This window comes from Uloborus diversus, chromosome 9 (assembly GCF_026930045.1).
Source record: "Uloborus diversus isolate 005 chromosome 9, Udiv.v.3.1, whole genome shotgun sequence".
NCBI classification, from domain to species: Eukaryota; Metazoa; Arthropoda; class Arachnida; order Araneae; family Uloboridae; genus Uloborus; species Uloborus diversus.
The window spans coordinates 79,840,381-79,865,218 of NC_072739.1; the positions used below are offsets into that span (position 1 = coordinate 79,840,381).

The window sequence follows — 24,838 nt, forward strand, 5'->3', positions numbered from 1 at the left end:
TCTTTAAAATCTTAGCTTTCTATTGAAAACTTCTAACAAATTCCATGAGCAGTGAAACATATAATCTTGTCAAATATATCTGCTTTCAATAACAATATGGATATTAATGTTAATCTTTATTGAATAACAAATAACATAAAACATAATTAAATCAACTAACAAAAACAAGTCTTAAAGGAACTAGAGTGACCAAGGGAGAAACCTGATCAAAAAACATAAACATACATTCTGCGCAAAAACTGTTCAATGTGGTATTTTTATCTTTGGTCAAAGATTACTAATGAGATGAATTCTGTGCAACTTTCTTTTCTTGGTGAATTGAAGTAGAATTTACGACATTTTAAAATTTTCAGTGATCTGGAATTAGACCTGGATCAGGGAAATTCTTCATCAATTTGGGTGTAATAACAGATGTTTAATTTTCTTTAGTAAAGAGTTTCCTTAAAATGTTACAATAATTAGAAAATAATTAATTTCCTCAGGTGAATAAACAAGCCAGATGTACCAGATATAGTTAATTAGCTGATACAATAATTTCATTGAAATAAGTGACAATTAAATCTCAAATAATTATTTAAAAGCTAAAACACTGTTTTCAAATATAAAATAAAAGAAACTAGCATAAAATGTCTTTTTTTTTAAAGAGGAATAAGTGAATGTTGTTATACTCAGTGTTTGCACAGAAATTTTGTGGCCCGTCACAAATGACTTCTATGGGCCCCTACGTCCCTACATATATTTCACCTTTCATTTTAAAAAGCTCACTCTCAGGCTCCCTTCTGGCGCATGACCAGGCCAACAGGTGTCCCTTCGCCCCCTTTCCCCCCCATACATGATCCTGGTTATACTTAAGTCAAATGGTCAAAGATTTCTGGTAATTTCATTTTTTCTAAAAATAAAAATTAGGTTTGATCACTATATACTCTAGAAACATGATGATTAGGATATATTCTGGGTTACTGTAAAATTTTCTAATAAAGCATGCTGTTATATATATATATTTAAATAATATCAAAAGTTTTTATCATTTAAAAAAATCTTTTCTTTCCAGTAATTATTCTTAGGTAAAAAAAAAGTTTATTAAAGAAGAAAAAAAACTTCATGATAGTGGACTATAATACTTTTTATACTCAGTTTGGCAAATTTTTTTCCTAATATTTCTACTTGCACACGGAGATATATTAATGCTTCACAAAAAACTGGTTTGCATCAAATGTGTTTACACAAAAAACAGCTTAGAATTTTTCTTTAAACCAATTTATCAGCTACAAAACCAAGCATCGATGTACAGTCTCTGGTCCCTGATTACTGCCAATTTAATCTATAATTATTCAATGCTAATGTTAAATTAGCAGTATGTCAAGCCCATCTGGCTAAACAATAACAGTGAAGAGTATTTAGAACTTTTTTTAACAAACGCTGGTGGAAGTATCATAATCAAGCTAAGACCTTCAATTCTCTCAAAACATGCAGGAAATGCATTGTTTTAGCTCTTAACGGAAAATATATTGATATACAAACTTTAGCATTTAATCACTTGCCAGAAACAAAGTAAACAAGCTGATGTGTGCATCACATGACTTCATTTTACCCCAATTTAATGTCATTTTCCCATTATTGGCATTTTTAATGTGATTTTAAATAGTTTACTTGCTAAATATCACCAACATTGACCAAATTGAAACCAGATTAAAAAAAAAAAAAGTCGGCAAATTTGTCGTCAAGTTGGCGACAAAACTTGGCAACCAAAAGATTGGCGATATATCGCCAATTGTCTGCCAAATTATAACACCACTTGAGTTTACATCAAAATTAACAATGATTTCCCCCCAAAAAGGGGCAAAAGATCCCGTTAGAAACATTCGAATGCAACCAAAAGGGGAGGTGCACAACTAAGACCCCACTAGAAGTCTACGTACCAAATTTCAACTTTCTAGGACATACCGTTCTTGAGTTATGCGACATACATATGCACATACATACGTACATACAGACGTCACGAGAAAACTCGTAATTAACTCGGGAATTGTCAAAATGGATATTTCGCGTGTCTATACGTTCTTAAGCACTTATCCATGTGTGGTCGAGTCGAAAAAAAACTCAATATTCATTTGGGGGTGAGTAAAATGGAAATTAAGGTCGATTTTTGAGTGAAAATTTTTTTGCGAATACAATACTTCCTTTTTTGTAAAAGGAAGTAAAAAGGGAACTAGCATAAAAAATTTCACATGTTATTTTGGTGTTACAAGGAACCATTTTTAAATGCAAGGACGATGAGAGCTTGTGGCTGGAATGCACGACTTTGCTTTCATTAGCTCACATCTTTTTCCATTGAAAAATAATAGGCTCATTGCAATCCCAAAACACATGTGCGATATTAATTGCTATCCCAATGCTTTTAACGGTTTTTGGTTTTCATAATTTTTTCTGATGCTAGAATCTATTTTTAAATATCGCTCATAATGTGTAAAAAATATTTAAATCTTATTTTGTAAAATTTAAACTAGCAAATTTAAGTAAAGGTCTTAAAAATTAAAAAAAAAACACCTACTTGAATTACATTGTGATGTATCTCAACATCGCAATGTATGGTTGGTAATGCATCATGATGTAGAAATTCCTACATTGCCCAGTAGTTTCTACTGGGAATTGAAATTATGTGTTTAAAACTCAGTATGCAATGACTTTTTTATTGTCTCTTCTGATGATTTTCTTTATTTTTTAATAGCACCTTACTATATTTCCCAAAGTTTGCAATTAATGAATATTAAAACTCTACATTTATCTGTTTTTATCGGGAAGGTGTGAGTGAAACAGGAATGAGATTTTTCCAGCTTTTTCTGTTGGCTTTTAAAACATTTCCTCCTTTTCCTGCTTTTTTTGTCTCTTGTAGGCCTTATTTTTCTCAAAAATGGGAAAAAATAGTTTTTTTTAAATTTTTTGGCCCCCGATTTCTTATTTGTTCTATTTTTTCCCCTTGAATCTTCATCCTTCGCGATATCTGCCAAAAACGTACGTTTTGGAATCATGCCAACGACGTCAAACACGTGCTGCGCTGAAAGTTGCATGCCTCGTTTGAGATTTCAATCTTATAGCATCCTGCTAGTATTTCAATTATTTTTAATGTTGGGTGGTTTCTTACTATGTGCTTCCTTATATCTGCTTATTTTTTTCATTATTCCAATAATATTTTTATTTCTTTAAATTTATTTTAGAGAAAATGCAAAACTCAATCAAAAAATGTAGCTTAGCACCAGTCTCGTTTTTTTTTTTTTTTTTTTTTTTTGTAATTTGGCATGGTTACTTTGTTTGTGTATTTAAGAAAGTGTAAAAAATATTTATGGTGAATCTCAAATGGTTGAGGCTGTACAACCTGATAAAAGTTTTGAAATATCATGATTAAATGAGGCAGCTGCAAGTTGTTCTTTTTATTCCAAAAATGTATTAGGAAGTTTTCAAAAACAAATTTTGGGTTCCAATGCAAGGAAAAAGATAACCAATTGTTTATATACATATATATTTATTTATTTTCAATTACTATTAAAAGTATGTTCTACCACATAAAGAAATTTTAGATTTTTCTCTCTGTTATAAATTTTTACTTTACAAACAGACCTAATTTTAACATTTATGTTCTCACTCGTTTAACACTATAAACTCAAATGTTTTTAATGAAAAAAATGTATTTTTCTCTAAAAAATATGAAAAGTTGACACTATTGTGTGATGCAGCCAAGATTGAACTCTGGCTCCCCCAACCCTTTGTTCAAGGACTCAGGGGTTAGAAATTGTTGCCTCTCTTTCAAAATTTAGATTTATTTAGGAATAAACACCCGTGCAAGATATGGTACAACGCAGCAAATTGTACAAAATTATTACTCATACTTAATTAAATACGTATTACCTTTAAAACTGGTAAATTAGCCATTTTTTGTTGAATTTTTGAATATTGTGGCTTCCAGGTTCTATTTTGATGCAGTTTTGGATATCATCCCTTTCACGAAATTTTTTTGGATTTCCTCCTTTTTGCTCTCTGACCACTCTCATCCCTGGTGAAAACAAGATGAAATAAATTTTCGTATCCCCCCCCCGTATTTGATGTGAGAAAATAATTTTTTCGATTTAATAATTGAAATATTAGTTTTAAAATTAATGCCATTTATTGTTTATTTATAGGGCATATTTCCAGCTTCATTTATTTATTTAAAAGCTTTTCATATCTATAATGAAGGGTAAGTTTTGATGCATTTTCTTTGTCATTTATCTAGCTATTTTTGTATCTTCACGTATGATATTGAATTCTTTCTCAGCAAAGTTAAATAAAAAAATAACATATTTAATTATCTTGTCTTTTATCTCTCTCTGTCTCTCTCTTCCTCTTTTTCTCTCTTTTTGAGCTTCCAAGCAGTTTATTCACATACTGAAGAGGATAATTCAAATACAAATACAAAAGTGACGACCAGTAACAGGCTCTGGGCCCAGCTAGACTGGTCCTAGTCAATTTACAATCCCCAGTGAAGATCAATGGCCCTCTTAAAACTGTCTACTCCTTTGCTCATTACCACCTCTTCCGGTAAGCTGTTCCAAGGTTCCACTACCCTGCTAAAATAATAATTTTTCCTAATATCCATGTTAGCCTGAGATTTAAATAGCTTAAAACAATGACCCCTTGTCCTGTTTTCAGTGCTAAACTTTAGCCCCGTAACATCTTTCGTTTTAATAAATTTAAACAGCTGAATCATGTCCCCTCGTTCTCTTCTTTGCTCAAGACTGTACATTTTTAGCCTTCTAAGCCTGGAATCATAATCTAAGTGGGAAAGTCCATTCATGATTGATTTGATTTTTCAAATTACGCACATGAAAAAATTTATTTTTTAACTCAATCTTTACAAAATCTATGAGCTTCAGATGATTTATATTAACTGTGTCTAACTTTTCAAAATATTATTATATTACTTATACATACAAATACATTTTAATTCTTGCATATTTGTTTTGGAATGAAATAGCTTGTATGAAACTGTCGCCCCTGTGGAAGATTCTACCGTGAAAGAAGTGGCATGTGTTTTGAGGGAATGGCACACAATATGGAAACGTTTATATGTTGTAAGTAAAATTTTGTCAAATTTTTGATAAAAAAAATATTTATGAAAAAATTTAATAATATGCTTTTGGGAGAAAATGCAGTATTTTAACTGTATATCTGTATTTGTCTAGTAGTTTAATATGTATAGAAGTAAAAATGCTATTTCACTGTAAAAAGTCACTTGTATCACTATATGTTTACTAATAGAACTATATGTTTACTAATTTTTATTTACTTTTGATTAACATTCTGTGAGACTTCTATTTTAAAATATTTCGCCAAATATCACTCACAAAACTCAACTCTTTTTTCTATTTTAATCAAGGACTTACTTCAGATCAGGGGTGTGCTTTCACACAACTTTTGCTTTGTCAACTTTTGGGGCCCATCACAAATGGCTTTTGGGGGCTCCCCTCCATATTGTTTATCCCTATGTTCCTACATATATTTCACCCTCATTTTAAAGATATATTCAGGCTCTGGCCTATCCCGAGAGGCGTCCCTTCCCCCCCCCCCTGTACACGCGTCAGATGTACATTTTCAACTTGAATAGCTTTAAGATAAATGTCTTTTACAATTATTTACATGCAGACTGTTCCCTGTTTGTTACTAAAGTGAATCAAACTACTAATTTAGTTTTAAATGTATTAATATTTGTGGGTTTTTTTTTATAGCGCCGAGAGGTTTCCCTTTTCCAGAGACTTCTCACTGTGATGAGAGATTTGATAGAATGGCGAAGGCAGCTTATAACAGGAACCCTGACTCAAGATCAAATAAGGGAACTAAAATGCCAAATCACTGGAAAAATAGATTGGGGAAATAGGTAGTTTAATTTTTACTATTAAAGTTATCTGTTTTTAAAAATGAAAACTTTTTTAAAATAATTTAAAGGGACAATTCCTTGTATAATAGGTAACTTGATAATATTGTTTTGAATATGACATAAACTGGATTAATCAAACATATAGTTTTAGTTTCTAATTTAAAACATTTAAAAGAAATACCATTATTACAAATGTACTTATGATTAGTTTGAAAATGTTATGTTTTCTAAATTTTTGTGGCTAATTAAAACTGTTTACAAACTTAAATTTCAGTTTATAATCTCACCCTTAAAATCGACTTGTATTGCTTTTTGTTTGTTCATAGATTTGCTTTTCAGTAAAAGCTCTCGTACTTCCAATTCTATTGCAAATGTAAATTTCAAAAATCTGCAACTTGGATTCTTAGCTTTGTTTGTGTTTATTTTTGTCCCCCAACCCCTTCCTTCTTCTAAGCTCTTAAAAGAAACACAGATTTATTTCTCTTATTTTATCACAAACTTTTACCTCCCCCTTGCCTCTTTTGATGTTAGCTAGCATCATATTTGGTGCGCCCAATAAATTCTTTTTCTTTCTGTACAGGTCACTTGACTTGAAATGTGTGACTTTGTATATTAACTACTTAAAGTTTAAAGGTCTAATATTTAAATTTTACTATTGGAATGTCCATTGAGGTAATATGATTTGAAGAAGGTGATACTATTCTCTCTGTAGTTCACATTACTTACATTTACATTGTATATTTTTTATTTTAATAATTCTCAATATATGTTCTGTAGCAAAAATTACCCTAACTTTTTCAGATTTGTATCAGAACAAGTGAATCAAAATTTTCTTTTGCATTCTCAGTTTAGAGTTGGAGGGGACAGTTGGAGGGGAGTCAATTGTTTAATTTATCAAAATGAAGATGTTAACAGGTTAAATTTTTAGCAAGAAAGCAGGACAAGGGGTCATTGTTTCAAGCTATTAAAATCTCAGGCAAACCTAGAAATTAGGAAAAAATACTACTTTAGTAGGGTCTTGGGCACTTGGAACAGCTTACCGGAATAGGCGGTAATGAGTAAGGAGGTGGGCAGCTTTAAGAGGACCATTGATCTTCATTGGGGACTAATAAACTGACTAGTACTGCGTAGCTGGGCTCTGAGCCTGTTGCTGGTCATCACATATTGGTATTTGTATTTTCTTCACATCTTGCCTGCAAACTAATTCCAGAGAGATGTTGTCCCAGTATCTAAATTAATGTATTTTAATAAATTAACACCATATTTACACTATGTACTCGATTTTTTTCTCTAAAAAGTATAAGTGATGCTTTAGCTTAGCTTACTTAGTATAAAGTTTTGGTTCTCTTTTGTGGAAGATTCATCATTTTTTATGATAGTATTTAACCTTACATTTCATTTCAAAATGTTATCTTCTGTTCTGAGTTTTGAAGTTCAACCAAAAGCTGAAATAATTTGTCATACCCTATCATACGAGTGACATCTTTCTATGTAGGAATATGGTTTTATGTTACACTTTTTAATAACTTGGGAAAATCAAGTTAACAATTCACTTTGTATTTTGCACACATTATTTTTGTGCGTTGGAAGCCATAACATACTGACAAAAGCTCTATGATTTATAGAAATAATTGGGTGAATTTTGATAGGCTGATTATGTAGTTAAAACATATTTTATTTCTTTTTTTTTTTGTATTGAAAACTTTTTGTACTACAAAGGACTTATATGTTTTGCATTTAAGAAATCAATATTGCCTTGAAGTTTATACAATTAATAAAAGTGGTTGATTTGATTCATTTTATGTGCTTTAGCTATAATTTATTTAAAAAAAAATCTAGTGTATAATTGTTATTGAAGATCTAAAAATGCTGTGTAAAATAAAAAATATTCTAATAAGTGATTTTTTAATATCCAAAATAACTCTTAATAAAACTTAAATATTTCAACATTTATGATGAATTTGAAATCCCTGCTAGTGTTTAACTAGTTTGTATTATAATTTATAATTTCATAAATGACCATTTAATTACTTTACCATAATACCTCGAAACAATATCCAATCATTTAATTGTTGAAATTTTTATAGCTATACTTTAAAATTTACTTTCCCAAAAATAGTGTTTTGAAAATGTTAAATAAAGGTATTGACATTGCACATCTATATATTAGGCAGCTTGGATTAGATCTTGTGCCCCGTCTTAACAATGAAGTTGTGGATGTTGATTCTTTAAGTCCTATTGAATTACATCAAGTGGTAAGAATTTGCTGTATTTATTGCACAAATAAAATTTGATTTGTTAAATTTAATTTATCTTTAACTTAGTGTCTACTTTATTTTTTCTAATAAAATTATAAATGCAAAAATAGTTTAATTAAATATTATTTTTTACTTGTTATCTATTGTTAGCGCATACATTTCTGAGCATGAAAGTTATTGTTATCATTTGAATGCATATGATGCATGTGGTATATGGAAATTTATTATTAAAAAACAATATGACCAATGCACAAGACCATCCTTATGTAATTGCTAAGACCAGTCTAGCCAGGCCCATAGTCTTAGTTGTCTTGTCTGTTGCCCATAGTTGTCTTGCCTGTTGCCTTTTGTGATAACCAACAATAGGCACTTTTGTAACATATTTATTATAGCATTTGTTCATGTTCGCATGTTTCAATGTCCTAACTAATATACTTATTATAATTCACATGTTAATTAATATGCACATTTTACATTTTTCAGCACGTTCGAAGTTCTGAAAATGTGGCTGGGCTGCTGGTAAATACATTTTATCAGTTTCATACTATATTAAATTTTAAAGAAATTTTGCTTCTAAAATTGTTCTGAAAGAATGCAATTTACAAGATTAAGTAGCGTAATATCATTGCCATAAAAATTTAGCCGCTAGTAAATTCATAGTAGCTTAGTAAATTCATAATGGCAGTATGTATGAATGTAATTATAGTATCATAAAGTTTTAAAGATGTTTTAGCTTACTAAAGTACCTTTTGGTTTCCGTCCCAAAACTTTAGTAAAAATAGCACAATATTTATGCACACTTTTTTAAATCACAAGTCTAAGTTATTTTAACTTAATTATATAATCTCTAGAATAAACTGCTCACTTCATTCAAGTCAAGCATTAGCGTAGAAAAATTGTTGCATTTTTTTCCGTGAAGAATTATTATTTATTAACCATTATTCATTGATATTGCATATTGCGAAACAATTTTTTAAAAACTGTAAAAGGCATCCTTGAAGGCTTGTTAACTTAACATGTAAAAGTTTTTCTCAATATTTGTATATATTCTCTGTCATTTTAAAGATTATGCATTGTTTTAAGAATGACCTGTGAATGTTTAATAATATAAATGGTGAGTATTTAACAGTGCTAAAAAGAAAAAAAAATTACTATTACTGTTATTAGTGAAAGTTTTAAAAATTGTTTAAAGCATGTTAGTTAGAAGTTATATGTTTAAAAACAGTTTCTGAAGAAAAAAAAAGGTTAATATTATCCAATACTTTATATATGAGGTAGTGAGAAGCATAGGAGTGTAAGTGCGAAAGTTAAAAAATTGGAAATAACCAGTTCAAAATGTAGATGAACCACTCCTCTGTTTTGGGATAAGTGATAGCCTTAGTAGTTGATGCTATACTGCATGATTTAGAAAAACTTTTCAATAAAAGTCTACCTTGGACTGAAACTTTTTACGCGTTTTACTAAAAACTTGAAAATGACCGCTTACATCCCTTTGCTTCTCACTACCTCATATGTAGATATATTGTAGCTTTCACTATGGTAATATGATTTGAAATACTTGTGTAACTTTACTGTTGCATATATTGTTACTTTTAGGGCCGCACTACTGCAAAACGTAGGGAAACTAAAAGATCGCCAAATCATCACCTTTATCTTTGCATGAGAGACTTCAGTTGCAGTCTTGGAGAAGATATGGAAATATTTTTTTCACTTTACGATGCTCAGCATAGTGAAACTATTAGGTATTTTATTCGTTAATATGTATCAATGTGTATTTACTTTATTTTGGAAGTTTTTATAAGTTTAAATCCAAGCATTCTTATTTTATTTTTCCCTTAAGAAAAAAGTAACTGTCTGAGGTTGATTAGTTTTTTTAGGAACAAACAATAATGCTTGATGTTTTTCAGTATTCTATCCTTTCTAAATTCAGTGTTTGAAATTGAAAACCGATTTGTCAATTGTAAATTCAAAACTGATTCATTGTATTTTGGCTGCTTATTTATTTTGTCTGCAAATTTTTATTTTAAAAAATTATGCGTAATTGTTGTCTAAAGTAGTTTGGTTTATACATTTAATGTTAAAGACTGTAGATCTTTTAATACATAAGTTTTATATTATTATATTGAAAAAATGCTTTTGAGTGATTTCTTTTTTTCAGTGAGAGATTTCTAGTCAGATTTGCCAAGTATGGTATGTCTCATTTTGTAGAAAAAATTCACAACTCTTGTACAATATTTACAGTAAGTATAATTTTTAAAATGTTTATCTTTATTTTCTTGTAAAATTTATTTGCATTGAGAAGTTGGTTTTAACAACACATTCCTGTATTTTGCTGATTGCTGTTATTTTATGTTGTATTCCTTCCTAATATGCTTTCAATCTAAGTTTTTCATAGTATTTAAGTAATTAGGAATTTTAAGGGATCAAAAACTTTCTGTAGTGCAGTTTTTCTTCATCATATTGCTTTTTTCTGTTGCAAAAAAGCATATTAATAGAAAACAGAATGAATTATTCTTTTGCAAATACATGTTAATTGGATTCACTCTATCAGATACTAATAAAAAAAATAGTCCTTAAAGCATTTTAAAGGTTTAAAAAAAATCATAGATTGATTTTCATTTTGGAAGTTAACTCAAACCTTGTTTTGAAATAAACTTGTTAAATGACTACAAAGGTTACACTCTCGTGGCAATTGCGCTAAATAGCACCAAGCAGATTTTTCTGCTAGAAGCTGCTTGTTGAAGTGTTATTTCTGTGCAAAACGAAAAATTTACTAGTTTGTTTACAATATTCTATTGTTTTAAAAAATAAAAATGTATTAGAATGATTGTACATTTTTTTTTCCAGGATTTAGGTGCAGCTGATTTAGGTAGAGAATTATATTTGGTAGCTCACATAATAAGGAGTGGTAAGCAAAATAATATTGCTTTAACATTATTTTCATAACTTCAATTGTATAGTAATACATTCCTAAATCTGTCATATTCATGCTTTGTGGAAACCACAAGAAACTGCATCTCAAACAATTCCTGTTTATATTGCATATACTTGTCACTCTGAGAAGTGTCATTGTTGACTTGCTTAAACAATTTGATCAAAATTTTATGAACCATTCTTAGTAAAACATAATACAAACCAGTTGTTCATGCTTTTATTTATTAAATAACTTTTAAAGGGACAAACATATTTATTTTGGAAAATAACTTTTGAACCTTTTGAAAGTATCAGAAAACTTTAACATTATTTCCTTTTCTTTTTCTCTTTTAATTTATTCAAGAAAATAAATAAATAAAAAAAATAAAAATAAAATAAAATAAAAAAAAATAATAAATAAATAAATAAAAAATGAAAAATAAATAAATAAAAAATAAAAATATGACACCAGTGGCATAGTTTACCATTTTTCATGGAGAGAAGAGTTCGCTTATAACCTATAAACACATATCACTGCCTCAGAGCTACAGTAAGCCATATAATCCTAGGATATAACAGAAATCTATCCTTCTGTTGCTTTGAAACGACGTTATATGTACTCATTTATGTAGTTTAAGTGCTTCAGTAAGCATATAAAATGTTAATCCATTATGCAAAAATTTTAATTTGAAAGCTATTTTTAAAAATTTTGGACAAAACTCAAGCCTTTTTCTTTAAAAAGATAAGAAACATATTAAAAGAAAAAAAATTTGCTCTAAAAACAGATACTGTCATCACAAGAAAAGCCACTGACGAAATGTCTGCGCCTGTCTACTGCTATAGTAACAAGGCGCATCTCATTTTTCCAAGGGAAGCTTAATGTTCAAAAAACCTGTACGACTGCACAAAGGCCAGCAGACGAGTGGCAAAATGGTGCCAAAACCTTCCCAGGGTTCGTACGCTTCTTCAAAACTCCTCCAATACTCCTTCATTTAGGAAATATTTTTGAAGGGCCCTTCAAACTCCTTCATTTTGGTTTGATCTCCTTCAAAACTCCTTCTTTCTTAGTTCAAGACTACATGATCTTCCCTATGACATACTTCGATCAACAACTTAAATTCATCACAAAGGCGAAGGTATAAGGGCAATTTTAATGTAGTAATTTCGTATATTTATTTTTTCATAAAAATGTGATTTACAAATTGATCATAGAAGTTATAAAAGTTGAAGGTAAAACTATTATTAGATGACTAAGACATTTCATAAATGAAGTTAACCATGTTTAAATAGTGCTTGGCCATTTTTTCAAGTTTTATGATCATTGCTTTCCCCCCCCCCCCCACTCTCAGCTGAAAAAATCAGTTTGTCTAAGTATTATTTAAATATTTAAAAATACATAAGCAGCTGTACAATATTAAGTGATTGTGTAAAAAACAATTGTTTAGCAAATCACAGTTATGATATTGTAAAATGAGTCATCCACAAGTGATGTCATGCCTTGGGGACACTGGTTCATAAAATTGTGACAAGGGGAAGAGAGAGGGCGACAAAAAGTAACATCACGCAGTTATTATAACAATATGTTTATAAAAAATATGACATGTGACAAGAGGAGGAATAAGATAGTTTGACATTTTTTGATAAAGGGGAAGGGAGTCAAGCATGTTGAAAAAAAAGTGCGACATAAGACAGCCCGTTAGTACTCCTGCAAAATCTCATTTTACTCCTTCAAAACTCCTCCAAAACTCCTTCATTTTAATTTTGAAATTGAGTACGAACCCTGCTTCCTGCTAATCCTTGTAGAAAATGAAGGAAGTCCATTTCTATGGCAGTAGACGGGCTCAGACTTGACGGCGGGAGCTTTTCTCGTGAAAGACAGACAGTATGTGATTTTTCAGTTCTATTCAGTGGTTCTATTTACAAATTCTGTGTGATTTAAGATTTTATTTCTGTAAAGAATAAATGATCTGTAAGCAACTTTCTTTCTATTGTAAATGATTATTTAGATGTTATTTCTATTTCACTCTTCATTTTTTTTTTCTTTGTTGGGTTGATAAAGCTCTAAATGGGCTAGTTGATGTACTAACTAGTTTGCATAAAAATCAAGTACTTTCAATGGTTTTTTTAGAAAGAAAGGTTAAGGAAATGTGTTTTGTTTGAAGAAAAAATGCAAATAGTATTAAAAACATATCGCGAGTTTTAAATGACCATTTGCATCTAGAATTTAGATATTTTTTTGATCTTCCAGATAAAACAAAAAATTGTTGATATTGTAAATTAATTGCTATTACTCCCTTCTGTTTGGTACAGTTTATTCCTTTTTTCCTTTGCTAGAACATGAAGTGAAGTGATCTATTGATCCTTTTTACAATGCTTTATATTATTAGATTCAATATAAAAAATGGAAAATTTGTTTTGTTTTTGTGTGAGTGTGTGTGTGTATGTGTTTATTTATGATAAATTAAAAAAAAATATTTTACACATTACATTTGTACATGTATTTTTTGTTTTATTCTGTAGGTAGAATGTTAAATGATTCTAAAAAGTCGGCAGTTCATTCATACAGAAGACCTTATGGCTGTTCCGGTAACTGTCAGAAATTAAATCTATTTTTGAAATGTCATTACTAAATGTTAAGTCAATAATTATTATTTTTAATTTATTTCTTTTTTTCTGTACTTCACAGTTTTAAACATCAGTGATGTTTTGATGGAGAAAAATGAGGGAGCATTGGATGAAGAAAGAGAGTACACAGCTAAAGTTTATACGTATGCTATGAATATAATTTCTCTATTTTCTAAGTATTAAAATTCTCATCTTTGACATAAGTTTATCAGTGCTTGAGTTTTGCGTAAAAACATCCAAATGAAGACTACAGAGATAAAAATAATTGTCATTTGAGTCTGAGTAATGTGTAATTTTATTTATGCTTTTTCCAATTTAAATTTCAAATGTATTTTGGTTTTTCTCCCATGAACTACAAGGTTTTTCATGTTGAATAGAACAAATAGAAAGCACACATGAACATTGTAAATATTTTATTTTAATGAATCAACTTTCCAATGAAAGTGTAGCTATCCAAGTTTCTACAGATGTTGTACTTGTACCCTTCCGGCAACATAGCAAATACCTATGCAGTTTTCCAGTTCTTGCCACACTAGTGATTTAGTATATTTTGTTAATGATTCAAGACCTTCTCTGCAAAGAGAGAACAGTTATTCTCTGCTTCAGGGTGTTGTCTTCATTTCCCCAGGGCTTAAAAGATTAAGTTCTCGGGAAATGGAGGCAAAAAGTCTTCAACATAACGCCATAGGAAAAGCCACATAGGATATCAGTGGCCAATAAAGTAATGGCATATTGTTTGATGAAGTACAACTAATTAGTGATATGATAGACCATTAACCTCAAAACTGCTTCATTCTAGTTCAATGTTGTGACTATGCAGCTGTTCTTTACAAAATTTCAAGCAAAAAACTTTTTAAAGATGATTAACAATAATGTTCCCATACATTCCAAAACACACAACCTTTCTGTGGCATGGATAGCACTATTTTGATTAACAGTACCTCTAGCAGCAATTTCGTAGCCAGGAGAGTTTCAAATTCGCAGTATGAGACTAGTTGCTGATGATGATGCTTGAAAGATTGTAACGTCAGAATTAGTTTGTTTTTGCCAAATAAATCAGTTGCAAAATTTGTACTGAGTCATTTATTTTGTCCCATTTAACGTGAAAGGTTCATTTAATCTTTTTCTTAATTTTTCATCCTAGTTTTTATATTTCGTGAGAATTATTGTATTTTGTTTTTAGTTTTGCTATGCTTTTAAAATTATAATAATTAATTGTTATTTCTACTTTGCATTATTTTATGTAATATTGCATAAGGCTCTTCTTAAACATAATTTCTTCTGTTACTTCATAGGTGTAGTGAAAGTGATTTTAGTCAACTTCATGAGTTTATCATTAAAAAGTTGAGTAACAAGTTCAATGTTTTGTCTGGTCAACAGAATTATGGTAAATGTTTTTTTTTTTTAATTTATAAACTGTATCATTGTATTTGCTTTTAACATTATGTGAGCTATTATGATTTATATTCATTCCACAGCTGATGTCAAGGTATTAGCAAAAAATGTCTTGATTGTCATGAATTAAAATTCAGCTTATCAAATAATTCAACGCAACAAAATTTGTCTCATTGATTATAAATAATGTAACTTCTCTGTTCTGTTGGACTGGATCAAACCATGACTTTGGTTTATCAATGTTCGACTTAAAGAAGTTCCACTGTGTTTGTGTTAAAAACATTTCTTCATTTAATTGAATTTGTTAATGAGTGTCTTTTATTTCAAACTACTGCTATGAAATCTCGTTACAATAAACTTTAAGAGAATGCAAATTTTGTTCTATGTAACAGAAATTTCCTCTGTTATGGAATTCAGGCAATGTATCAAGACTGAAAATTTATTTCGTTTAAACCCACATTTAATTGTATTGGTATTCGTTGTAATGAAATTTCAGTGTTTTTAATATGCCTTTCTTTTATTGTTAATTTATCCTAAATGTATGAGGCGTGCAGAGCAAAAGTTGATGAAGTCCATGCCCGACTTGATGCACTTTAGCTTTAAATGCCTCATATAATAAGAACCCAAAGTGATTTGTGTTGAATGAGATGTTCAGAGCTAAAGTGAAACACGTCATCCTCCACTGTAGCTCTGAAAACTTTATAAAATAACCTAATGTTATTGTGAATGATTTTTTTTCTACACAATCCCTAAAAAGTGGTAAATTAATAAATTTTATTCATTAATTAATGAGAAAAAAATGTTTTTATAGGTCTTGTTTTGTCATTGAGGCTTCTCAATGGGGATTTACAACAACTTCAACAAGAAAGTCCATTGTTATTTAAGAATTTAGCAGTAACGCATAAATTAGGTTTCAGTGATGTAATTATGCCAGGTAAGTGTTCTTATATTTGACCACTATGATTACTAATTTTTATTTAATTCAGATGTTTAAAAAAATCTTGTTGGAAGGAATCAGAATGTTAAAAAATTACCTAGAATTTGTAAATACTTTTCATCAAACTCACAAACTCTGTCTCTGACATAGGCAAACTAGACAAAATCCTTGCTTGTTTCATTTATTGTTTTTTTTTTTTTTTAATTTTGTTTTCCATGTTTCAGTTTAATGCATGCTTGTTTATTGTAAGAATTTCTCTACCTTTTCCTTAATGTCTGTGCATGTGCTGGTTTCAGTATGTTGCCTAGTAAACACTAGCAAAAAAACATTAAGCTTTGTTTAGTACTATGTGTACCTTTTTGGTGAGACTTCTAAAGCTGAAAACAGTCTCTTTTTTTTAAACACTTTTATTATACTTGGCCTGTTTGTCACGGAGTAATCTGAGGAATGGTTTTGCTTATATTTCAGCAGCTAGATTACTTACAGACTTCTGGATTTCACTAAATGATTCGCTTAATCTTAAGATACAACTTAATGCTGAAAAATTAAAGTTCTGAAATAAAATTAATATTTCGGTTAGGATGGAAAATAGCAAATTTCATGCAATTTTCCCATTAAATGTTTAAATATAAAACCCATTATTACAAATTTTGTTGCCTTGCAAAAGTTATGTTAAAAGCAATCATAATGAAAATTTTGAATCAAGGCTTCTCGGAAGCAAGGATGAAATTAGTGAGCATAAATCCTAGAGAGGAACAAGGATTAAATTTTAGTGCAACTGCTCAAGACACGTATATAGTTTTTTTCCCTTTAAGTACCAAGCATTTATATGAAAAAATAAGGTGAAATTTCGTGGAGGTAAAATTATTCTATTTCTGAAATACATTTACACTAAAAAGGATAAATAACGGAATTTTTTAAAAAATACTAAGCACTTTTCCTAACACACTCAAAAGAACAAAATAACCTTTCTGGGTCAGAAAGGAAAATTTAAGCATTCCTGTAGTTTTCAAAAATTTCAAGAAAATGACACCACAAATGCTAGATAATGATAAGAGAGGACTTCTCTTCATGACTTGAGCCGCACTTCACCGTTTGTGGTGTCATTTTCTTGGAATTTTCGAAAACTACAGGAATGCTTAAATTGTCCTTTCTGACCCAGAGAGGTTGTTTTGTCCTTTTGAGTGTATTATGAAAAGTGCTTAGTATTTTTTTTTTAAATTCTGTTATTTATTTTTGGTATTTTAAATTCTATTACACTATAATACTGCATTTGATTTAACCATACAAGCGATTGTGTGTGTTAGAGTATGTATATGTTCATATTAAAAGTTTTAAACATCATACTTTTTATCTGAAATATATAAATAATGTAAGATTGTTTACTTATTAATTTATTCCCACTAATTTAAAATAAGTTTTCCATTTTTTAGGTGATGTCAGAAATGATCTTTACTTGACATTGGAAAAAGGAGATTTTGAGAAAGGTGGTAAATCCACAGGAAAAAACATTGAAGCTACTGTGATACTTGTTAATGCAGAGGGTCCTCTTTTAGATGTAAATATTTCAATTGTTTTTAGTTGGCGACATACATTCATGTTTGTAACAAATTTGCTCTTTTTAGCAAAATGCATTATTAATGTTAACTTTTCCTTTTCTTTTGAATGTATATATTTCAATAAACATTTTTGGTTACGATTATTAAAAAATATGTGCCATTCTAAGAAGGAAGAAAATGACAGTTATAATGTGAACGTTTTTGCTGTTTGATATGTTTAAAATGCTGACTACAAGTATGACTTGTTCTACTTTTCTAATCTAGATTTTGCTATTATAATAGTGATGGGAAAATATAAAGTTATGTTTACTTGAAATATTCGTCGTTTGAAGAAGAAAAGAATTAATATTTTATTTTTAGTCAGATTCAGTATTAAAGCACATGAATCTCTAAAATTTTTAAAACAAAAAAAGTTTTTATTTTTCGGAAATGCAAGAAATGAAAGTAAGCCATAACTATTCTCCTGAACCTTAAAGAACAACCTATGTTTTGTTTTTTAAAACTTGATTATGATTTATGTTTTTATACCATTTAAAAATATTTTAGCTGCATGCAATCCAACTTTTAGAACTTGAAGTTTTTATTTCAGAGAGAGTGAGCAGATATTTCCCTTTACTTTTGAATTTTTCCTCTTGTATATGGGGATAGACCAATAAGTGAATGAACACGTCAGTTGAGCAAATAGCTAGTAATTTATTTTATAAAATAAGGTTTCAAAAGTTTTTCTCGATGAATTGCCAATAGTAATAAAATGTGTATACCCATTCACTGCGTTAATGCGCTTTTTTCATTTCAACCCGAAATTTCCTAACCCAAAACCATAGATGTGGTCTCCAGTTTAGAGGTTCCCCACCTCTGTTATATACTGTAGCTCTAACAACTCAAACTCCAATAAACAAAATGCACAGTTTTCCTAATGAAATTATTAAGAAAGAAAAAACGCTGTGATTATTAAAAAATAATAAAGAGAGGGAAAGAGAAAGATTGAAAAATTTTTGAATAAAAAATACTATGAACTGATCTCTTGCAATTTTTAAAATGATTTTTAAACATATATTATATTTCAGTCTATTTTGTCTTTCCATCCTTTTTTTTTTCTGTTTCTATGCAAGGAGATTTAGTACAAATCATTTGTTGAATGTTTTGTCAAAACTCATTTAAAATAATCATTAATGCTTACTTAAAAATTCATTATAATGAATTAGAAAGTATTGTATAAAATAAAATACTTGATATACTTCTCCTCTTCTTTCTTGCAATCTTTCTTTCTTGCTATTTGTTCATTATCTTATATTACTTTGACAAAAAACTGTATCAAAATATGGTTATAATATTATAATGTTTAGTTATTATAATACAGTGAAACCTCCTAATAGCGGACAGTCAAGGGACCTGAAGTTTTGTCCGTTATTGGGAGGTGTCCGCTATTAGGAGGAACTACTTAATTTACCTTTTTCAAAATGGGCTGTTGTTCCCTTTTTAGAACACAATCGAAACAATTGCGAAAGGGTTACTACATTTTACGTCAAGTGTAATTAATCTGTTTTTTCTTAATAAAGGTATACTGACAGCACACACTTGTCTTAAAAAGCATTTAATCAATTAAAGTAAACAGTTAAAACAGTTTGACATCTCTTTTTTGCATTACCAATGGCGGCGATTCGGCAGAGCAACCCCCCCCCCCCCCACACACTTTTTATGGTTAATTAATTTATTTTATCTCGAGTATCACTATTGCATGATTGACAGTTGGCAATATGACCTTGAATATGGGCAAATCTTTTTCATGTCTAAAAATTAAACAACCCAACGAAACCACGGCGCCATAAAGCCGACTACTACCGGTGCTAGTCTGCTCAATTGCATCTCCTGAGAGCCCCAGTTAGAAAAAGTGCCCAATTTCCTCTTTTTTATCGTAACTTTTGAATAGTTATTGTGTACAAACTTCATTAAAATCTTAAGAAAGACGTACGTTAATTGTTAGACTGACATCAGTTTTCACTTATCTGCTTCAATACTCTCAAAACTAGCCGTTACGAAATTATGACTTTTATTTTCTTTTTCATTTTTTGCTGCCCGCAAAAAGTACCATGCCTTTTAGTTCTTTTTTTTTCTGCCCTCAACTTGTAAGCCCCAATCGCTGCCTCTGCCCATTACCACCCTTTTAATTCCAAGAAACAGTGAAAAGGAAATGACGGGGGGAGGGGGGATATCAGTTGTGGAGGATGAAAAGCTTTGTAATGCAAGCAGTCACTAAGATATTCTGTGAAAAGAAAAAAAACCGGAAGTTCTATGATCGCAAGGGAAATCTTTTGTGAAATAACTGTCCGTTATTCGGGAGTGTCCGTTAAGGGAGGTTTCACTGTATTATTACATTTTGATTATTTGCCAACTTTACTAACTTTCAGTTCAATTTTTAGAGTGCTGTTTTTGCTTTGCTAGTAATTTATTTATTTATTTATTTTTGCTAGTTTTGCTTTATGGGGCTAAAAAGTCCCCTTCAATCTCTCCCCCCCTTTCTTGATATTGATAGCAAAAATATTGTCTTTAATGAATAAAATATGACAACGTATATAAAGTACAAATTCAGAATGAAAAAAGGTTAAAAAACCAGCAAACAGCTGTTTCGGCACTCTAAAATACAAGTGCCATCATCAGTGCAATTAAAAACGAAGACAGGTTCAACCCGACTAAAACACAGTCGAGGCGAACATTCCTTTCTTTTGTTTGTTTTTGTCCTTGATTTTAATCATGTCTGACATTAATAGGTTTTGTAACCTACGGGTTAAGAAATTTAAATTTTTAGATCACCAATGTTCGCCTCGACTGTGTTTTAGTCGGGTTGAACCTGTCTTCGTTTTTAATTGCACTGATGATGGCACTTGTATTTTAGAGTGCCGAAACAGCTGTTTGCTTGTTTTTTAACCTTTTTTCATTCTGAATTTGTACTTTATATACGTTGTCATATTTTATTCACTATGCAGTACAAAGATTTCGACTACTTTTTATGTATTGTCTTTAATGTTTTGCAGAAGTGCATTAGTCCAGGTGCTGGCCACGAGAATGTTGTAGAATATCATTCTGTTGTTCTTTACCACAACAATACACCTAGATGGATTGAAATGATAAAGGTATTAGAATGTCATTTAAAACAAATTAAAGAAATCTTTATTCATACTTGGAATAATATGTAGTAAGCTCCCAATTATTAACTAGTGGATTATCTGCAACCAGCTCTGGGAAAAATATGTTAAACTCAATGTGATAATGCATATGACATTTTTTTGCCCATTTATTTTTTTCCCATGTTTTCTGTCATTTTAATCGTTTTTTTTTTCCCCATTTAGTTGTTTTTTTTATTTTCTTGTGCATTCCACGTTTTCCCCGCTTTCCCCTTTAAATTTCGCGCACTTTATGATATCAAATATGTGACTTATTCATTTTTCCCATCGTCTAGCTTTTTGACAATTTTTCAGTCGTTGATCCGATTTTTTTCATCTTCTTGTTGTCCATTAAAATGGTGTAGCGTCCCCTTCCCTTCGTTGTTTGGGCGCCAAACACACTCATTGGTTCCCGCGCATCGCCGCATAACCCGTATCTGATCGCTCATTCGCCGATTCATTTTTTCCACCCCACTTCACTCTGCTTGCTGCTCCCAGTCCGATCAGTCGTGCTTTTCGCGGCTCCGCTTCTCTCCAATGATGGCGAAAATGAAGAAATTGTGCACGGCGTCCGTTGACGGCCGTGGCTCTCCGCCAGGTCTTTGAAGACCTCAAAATGAGGTGAAAATTCTTTTATTTTTATTTCTAAATGTATTTAACCAAGATAGTTAAGCTTCACTACAACTAGTGATGGTTGCATAGGAAATGCATCACCTGCGTGTATGATGGCGTCCGATGGCGGCACGCAGAATGTACCGGAATCGAGCCCTTCATTAACAACCTTTTTTGATGATCTACATAGCTGGTGGTGATGATACGGAGCCGCAATTAAACCGATCCATTTTTAATTGTGTGATGATCTCAACATTGTCACCATGGGGATTACCAACTTGTGCGCCATTTTTTTCAACATGGCGTGGCCTGCAACTGACATCCTTGATTATGATGCATCCCTGAATTACACCCCACCATCTTCAAAGTGAACTGCACGTCCTGCCCCCATTTTAATTTGATAGTTTCACCACCATCCGAATGAACTCCCCGTTTTCCGATCTTTAACGAACTTTGCAAGCTCCAGCTCCACGTTTTTTTTTTGAACTCTTTTAAGTATGTGTTCCGCGCATTTGCGTTTTTTTATCAAGTGAATAATGTTTTTTTCTTGTGATCACCATGCAAAAGTCCTGTCATCTTGTCTGCTCTGAAGTTTAACATGAAATAAAGAACGTACGGTAATCAATGTGTTTTTCCTATCGTCTACATACACGCAACACGGGATAAGTCTTTTAAATTTTGTTCTTTGGCATTCAAGGCAGTCATTGATCTGAGGTTATGTGCGGCTGCAATGCTTCCACTTCCACGGCCTAGAATTGTTATCTTTTTGGTATTTGAATAACTCTTCAAAATTAAACGCGCGCATCATGACACTCAATTAAGTAACAGACTAAGCGATTGCAAATAATGCTGTAGGAAGTAAAGAAGACGAGTTCAGCGCACAAGCACAAATGACTCTTGAAATTTTTTTATAACACTTTGATAGACAACAAGAGTATTTAGAAGGGAAAAGGGTCAGAGTTGGCTGGATAACTGATGTGAGGAAAAGTGCAGTCAAAAATCAAGAAAATGTTTTTGTCGCAAGGAAAAAAAAACTGACTTTTTTTTCAGAAAGTCCTAAATTTAAAGTATATTGCTTTGCTTTTACATTTTATACAGAAGAGTAGTTTAGCAAATAAATTAGCTTATCTGTGCATTATCATGAGTTCACTCTTTCTTTATTCTTTTTTTTTTTGTACGTAAGTGCATAAAATAATTAATTTTTAATATTCGTACCACACATATTTGCAATCACGTTTTATTTACAACATACAAGCGGGTTTTTTTTAGCAAAGACAATTTTTATTTTATTTTCTGCACTTTTAAAGCCTTTTTGGGAAATTAATTGTGATTTTGAAGATTGAAGTGCCCAGGTCATCCTTTTCCACTAATAACTGGGAGTGTACTGTTTAGACTAAAAGAAAAAATTTATAGTAGTAGAGATGTTGACGCGAGTTCTTTCTCAAATTACATGAAAACAGTTGATATTAATCTCTACTAGTCTAAATCTGATAAAGGTTTGTGTCCAATATGATTGCAAATTCTTTCATATAATTTAAAAAAGTATGATTATTAGTAAAACTAGTTTTATTGAAAAGTTTTAAGATAAATAATTTTGATTATTTGCTAGGGGGGAGGACTTGTGTAATATAAATTATTTTAACTTAAGAAAAAATTTTGTTGAATGATACTATTATTCAGTGCAAGTTTTTAAAGCTAGTAAATTACCTGTAGTTAATTAGATGCGTTTACAAACCTTGTATTTTACAAAATAATAAGGTTTTAAAACTGTGTGGTATTGCATTCATACACACTTTGATTTTATTTAAAAAAAAAAAAACTTTTCATTTTTACAGTTAGCTGTGCCAATAGAAAAATTTGATGGGGCTCATGTTCGAATCGAATATAGACATTGTTCAAGTAAGAGATATTCCCCCTATTTCTTATTGATTTTATATTGTTATATCTTTGTGTATTTATATGTATGACTAAATACATCGTTGCCTCAGAGCATTAGTAAGATACCTAATCCCAGCAATAACACTAAGATATCTTAATGTTGCTCTGAGGCAACAATATTTACATTGAAATAAATCTTAAAAATTTTGTGTATTGAAAATAGAAGACATGCATTGGGCCTTTTGGGATCAGCTATTATGATTTTACATATTGTTGCCCATTTAGTGAAATTAGTCCAGCTTCATTGTAGCTGTGTTCAATTTTTTTCTACTTGAAAAAAATGCATTTTGACTAAAAGCGAGAAATGACAGCAATTCAAGGCACATTTTGGAAGCTTAAGAAAAACCTTATCCTCTTTATTTATTTAGAAGGAACAGTAATAACTTAGTATTTGTTCAAAAAAAAAAAAAAACAATAATAATTTGCTGCAAAGAGTTATCTTAACATCTTCACTGTTCAAAAGATGTGATTTTAGGTTGAGTTAAAAAAATTTATCGTTGCTTTAGACAGCTTTCTTTTTTAAATATACTTTACTTTTCAGGGAAAAAAAGTGCAACTTCTGTATATTTCAAAATAAAGACAAACTAGTGTTTTTGAAGTTTGCATTTTATTCCATTTTAATTGCAATTACATATAACCTCTAACATGTCATATCAAGTTATTTGTACCAATAAGTTTCAAAACGTTTCAAAAGCAGCAATTCTGTACTAAGAAGCAAGCAGAAAATGTATTTTTAAACTTTCCTTACAATTGCCAATCTAAAAGCTAAAAGTGCTAAACTAAAAGCTTAGGCACTTTGATAATTTTATTTATTCATCTGAATGCATAACTTTTATTAACACCTTTTAAATTATTTTTACTGAAATGTTTTTATTTTTTTTTATTTTTCAACATGTATACAAATTTTGTAGCCAAATTACCACTTTTCTGCATAAAAAATGAGAATTGTACATTGTCATTGAAGTTTCTAACTGTATGAAGTTGCCTGACATAAAGCTTGATATTGCTTAACTTTCCCTCATTGAATATGCGGTTGTAGCGTATTTCCAATCTAAAAATGTCTCCAGGCGAACTCACTATTTCAAATAGCATATCTTTACTATCTAAGTAACTAAGTGAGAGAATATAGTTCATATTTCCATATTATGTTTTGTTTAAATTAAAGTTATGAAGTTATGAATTGTCTCTCTGCTTTGAAAATTGGGTTCCTTTTGACCAAAGTATTTTTAGCATCTCTATAAACATATTTCACTAATTGGAAATTTTAGTCAAGCTATTTTCATGCTTTATATTTTAATAAAAAGTTATCATCCTAAAAAAATGGATCAAATAGATGTCCTAAAATATCACATTAGAATGTGTTGTAATTTTTTCATGTATAAATATGTGAAATATTCTAAATCTTAAAAATCAAACTAGTACACATCTCTTTCCCAGCCATGCTTCATTTCATCTCTAAAGTTTCTCTTTTCACTTAATTTAACTAATTTTCACTATTATTGTGGTCAGTACTATTTTTGTATTTTAACTCC

The 24,838-nt window shown here is 30.4% G+C and overlaps 1 protein-coding gene across 1 annotated transcript in view; it reads left to right on the forward strand.

Moving 5' to 3' along the window:
* Positions 1–24,838, forward strand: part of LOC129230754 (dedicator of cytokinesis protein 3-like) — an 84,726-nt gene that overhangs the window by 1,773 nt on the left and 58,115 nt on the right. Inside the window, exons 4-18 of the mRNA XM_054865189.1 lie at positions 4,176–4,231; positions 5,009–5,105; positions 5,760–5,908; positions 8,079–8,163; positions 8,650–8,685; positions 9,763–9,908; positions 10,325–10,406; positions 11,014–11,074; positions 13,600–13,665; positions 13,766–13,847; positions 15,000–15,091; positions 15,911–16,033; positions 17,470–17,594; positions 20,628–20,726; positions 23,204–23,267. Of these exons, the coding sequence (XP_054721164.1) occupies positions 4,176–4,231; positions 5,009–5,105; positions 5,760–5,908; positions 8,079–8,163; positions 8,650–8,685; positions 9,763–9,908; positions 10,325–10,406; positions 11,014–11,074; positions 13,600–13,665; positions 13,766–13,847; positions 15,000–15,091; positions 15,911–16,033; positions 17,470–17,594; positions 20,628–20,726; positions 23,204–23,267 (1,363 nt within the window). The remainder of the gene's footprint in view (positions 1–4,175; positions 4,232–5,008; positions 5,106–5,759; positions 5,909–8,078; positions 8,164–8,649; positions 8,686–9,762; positions 9,909–10,324; positions 10,407–11,013; positions 11,075–13,599; positions 13,666–13,765; positions 13,848–14,999; positions 15,092–15,910; positions 16,034–17,469; positions 17,595–20,627; positions 20,727–23,203; positions 23,268–24,838) is intronic.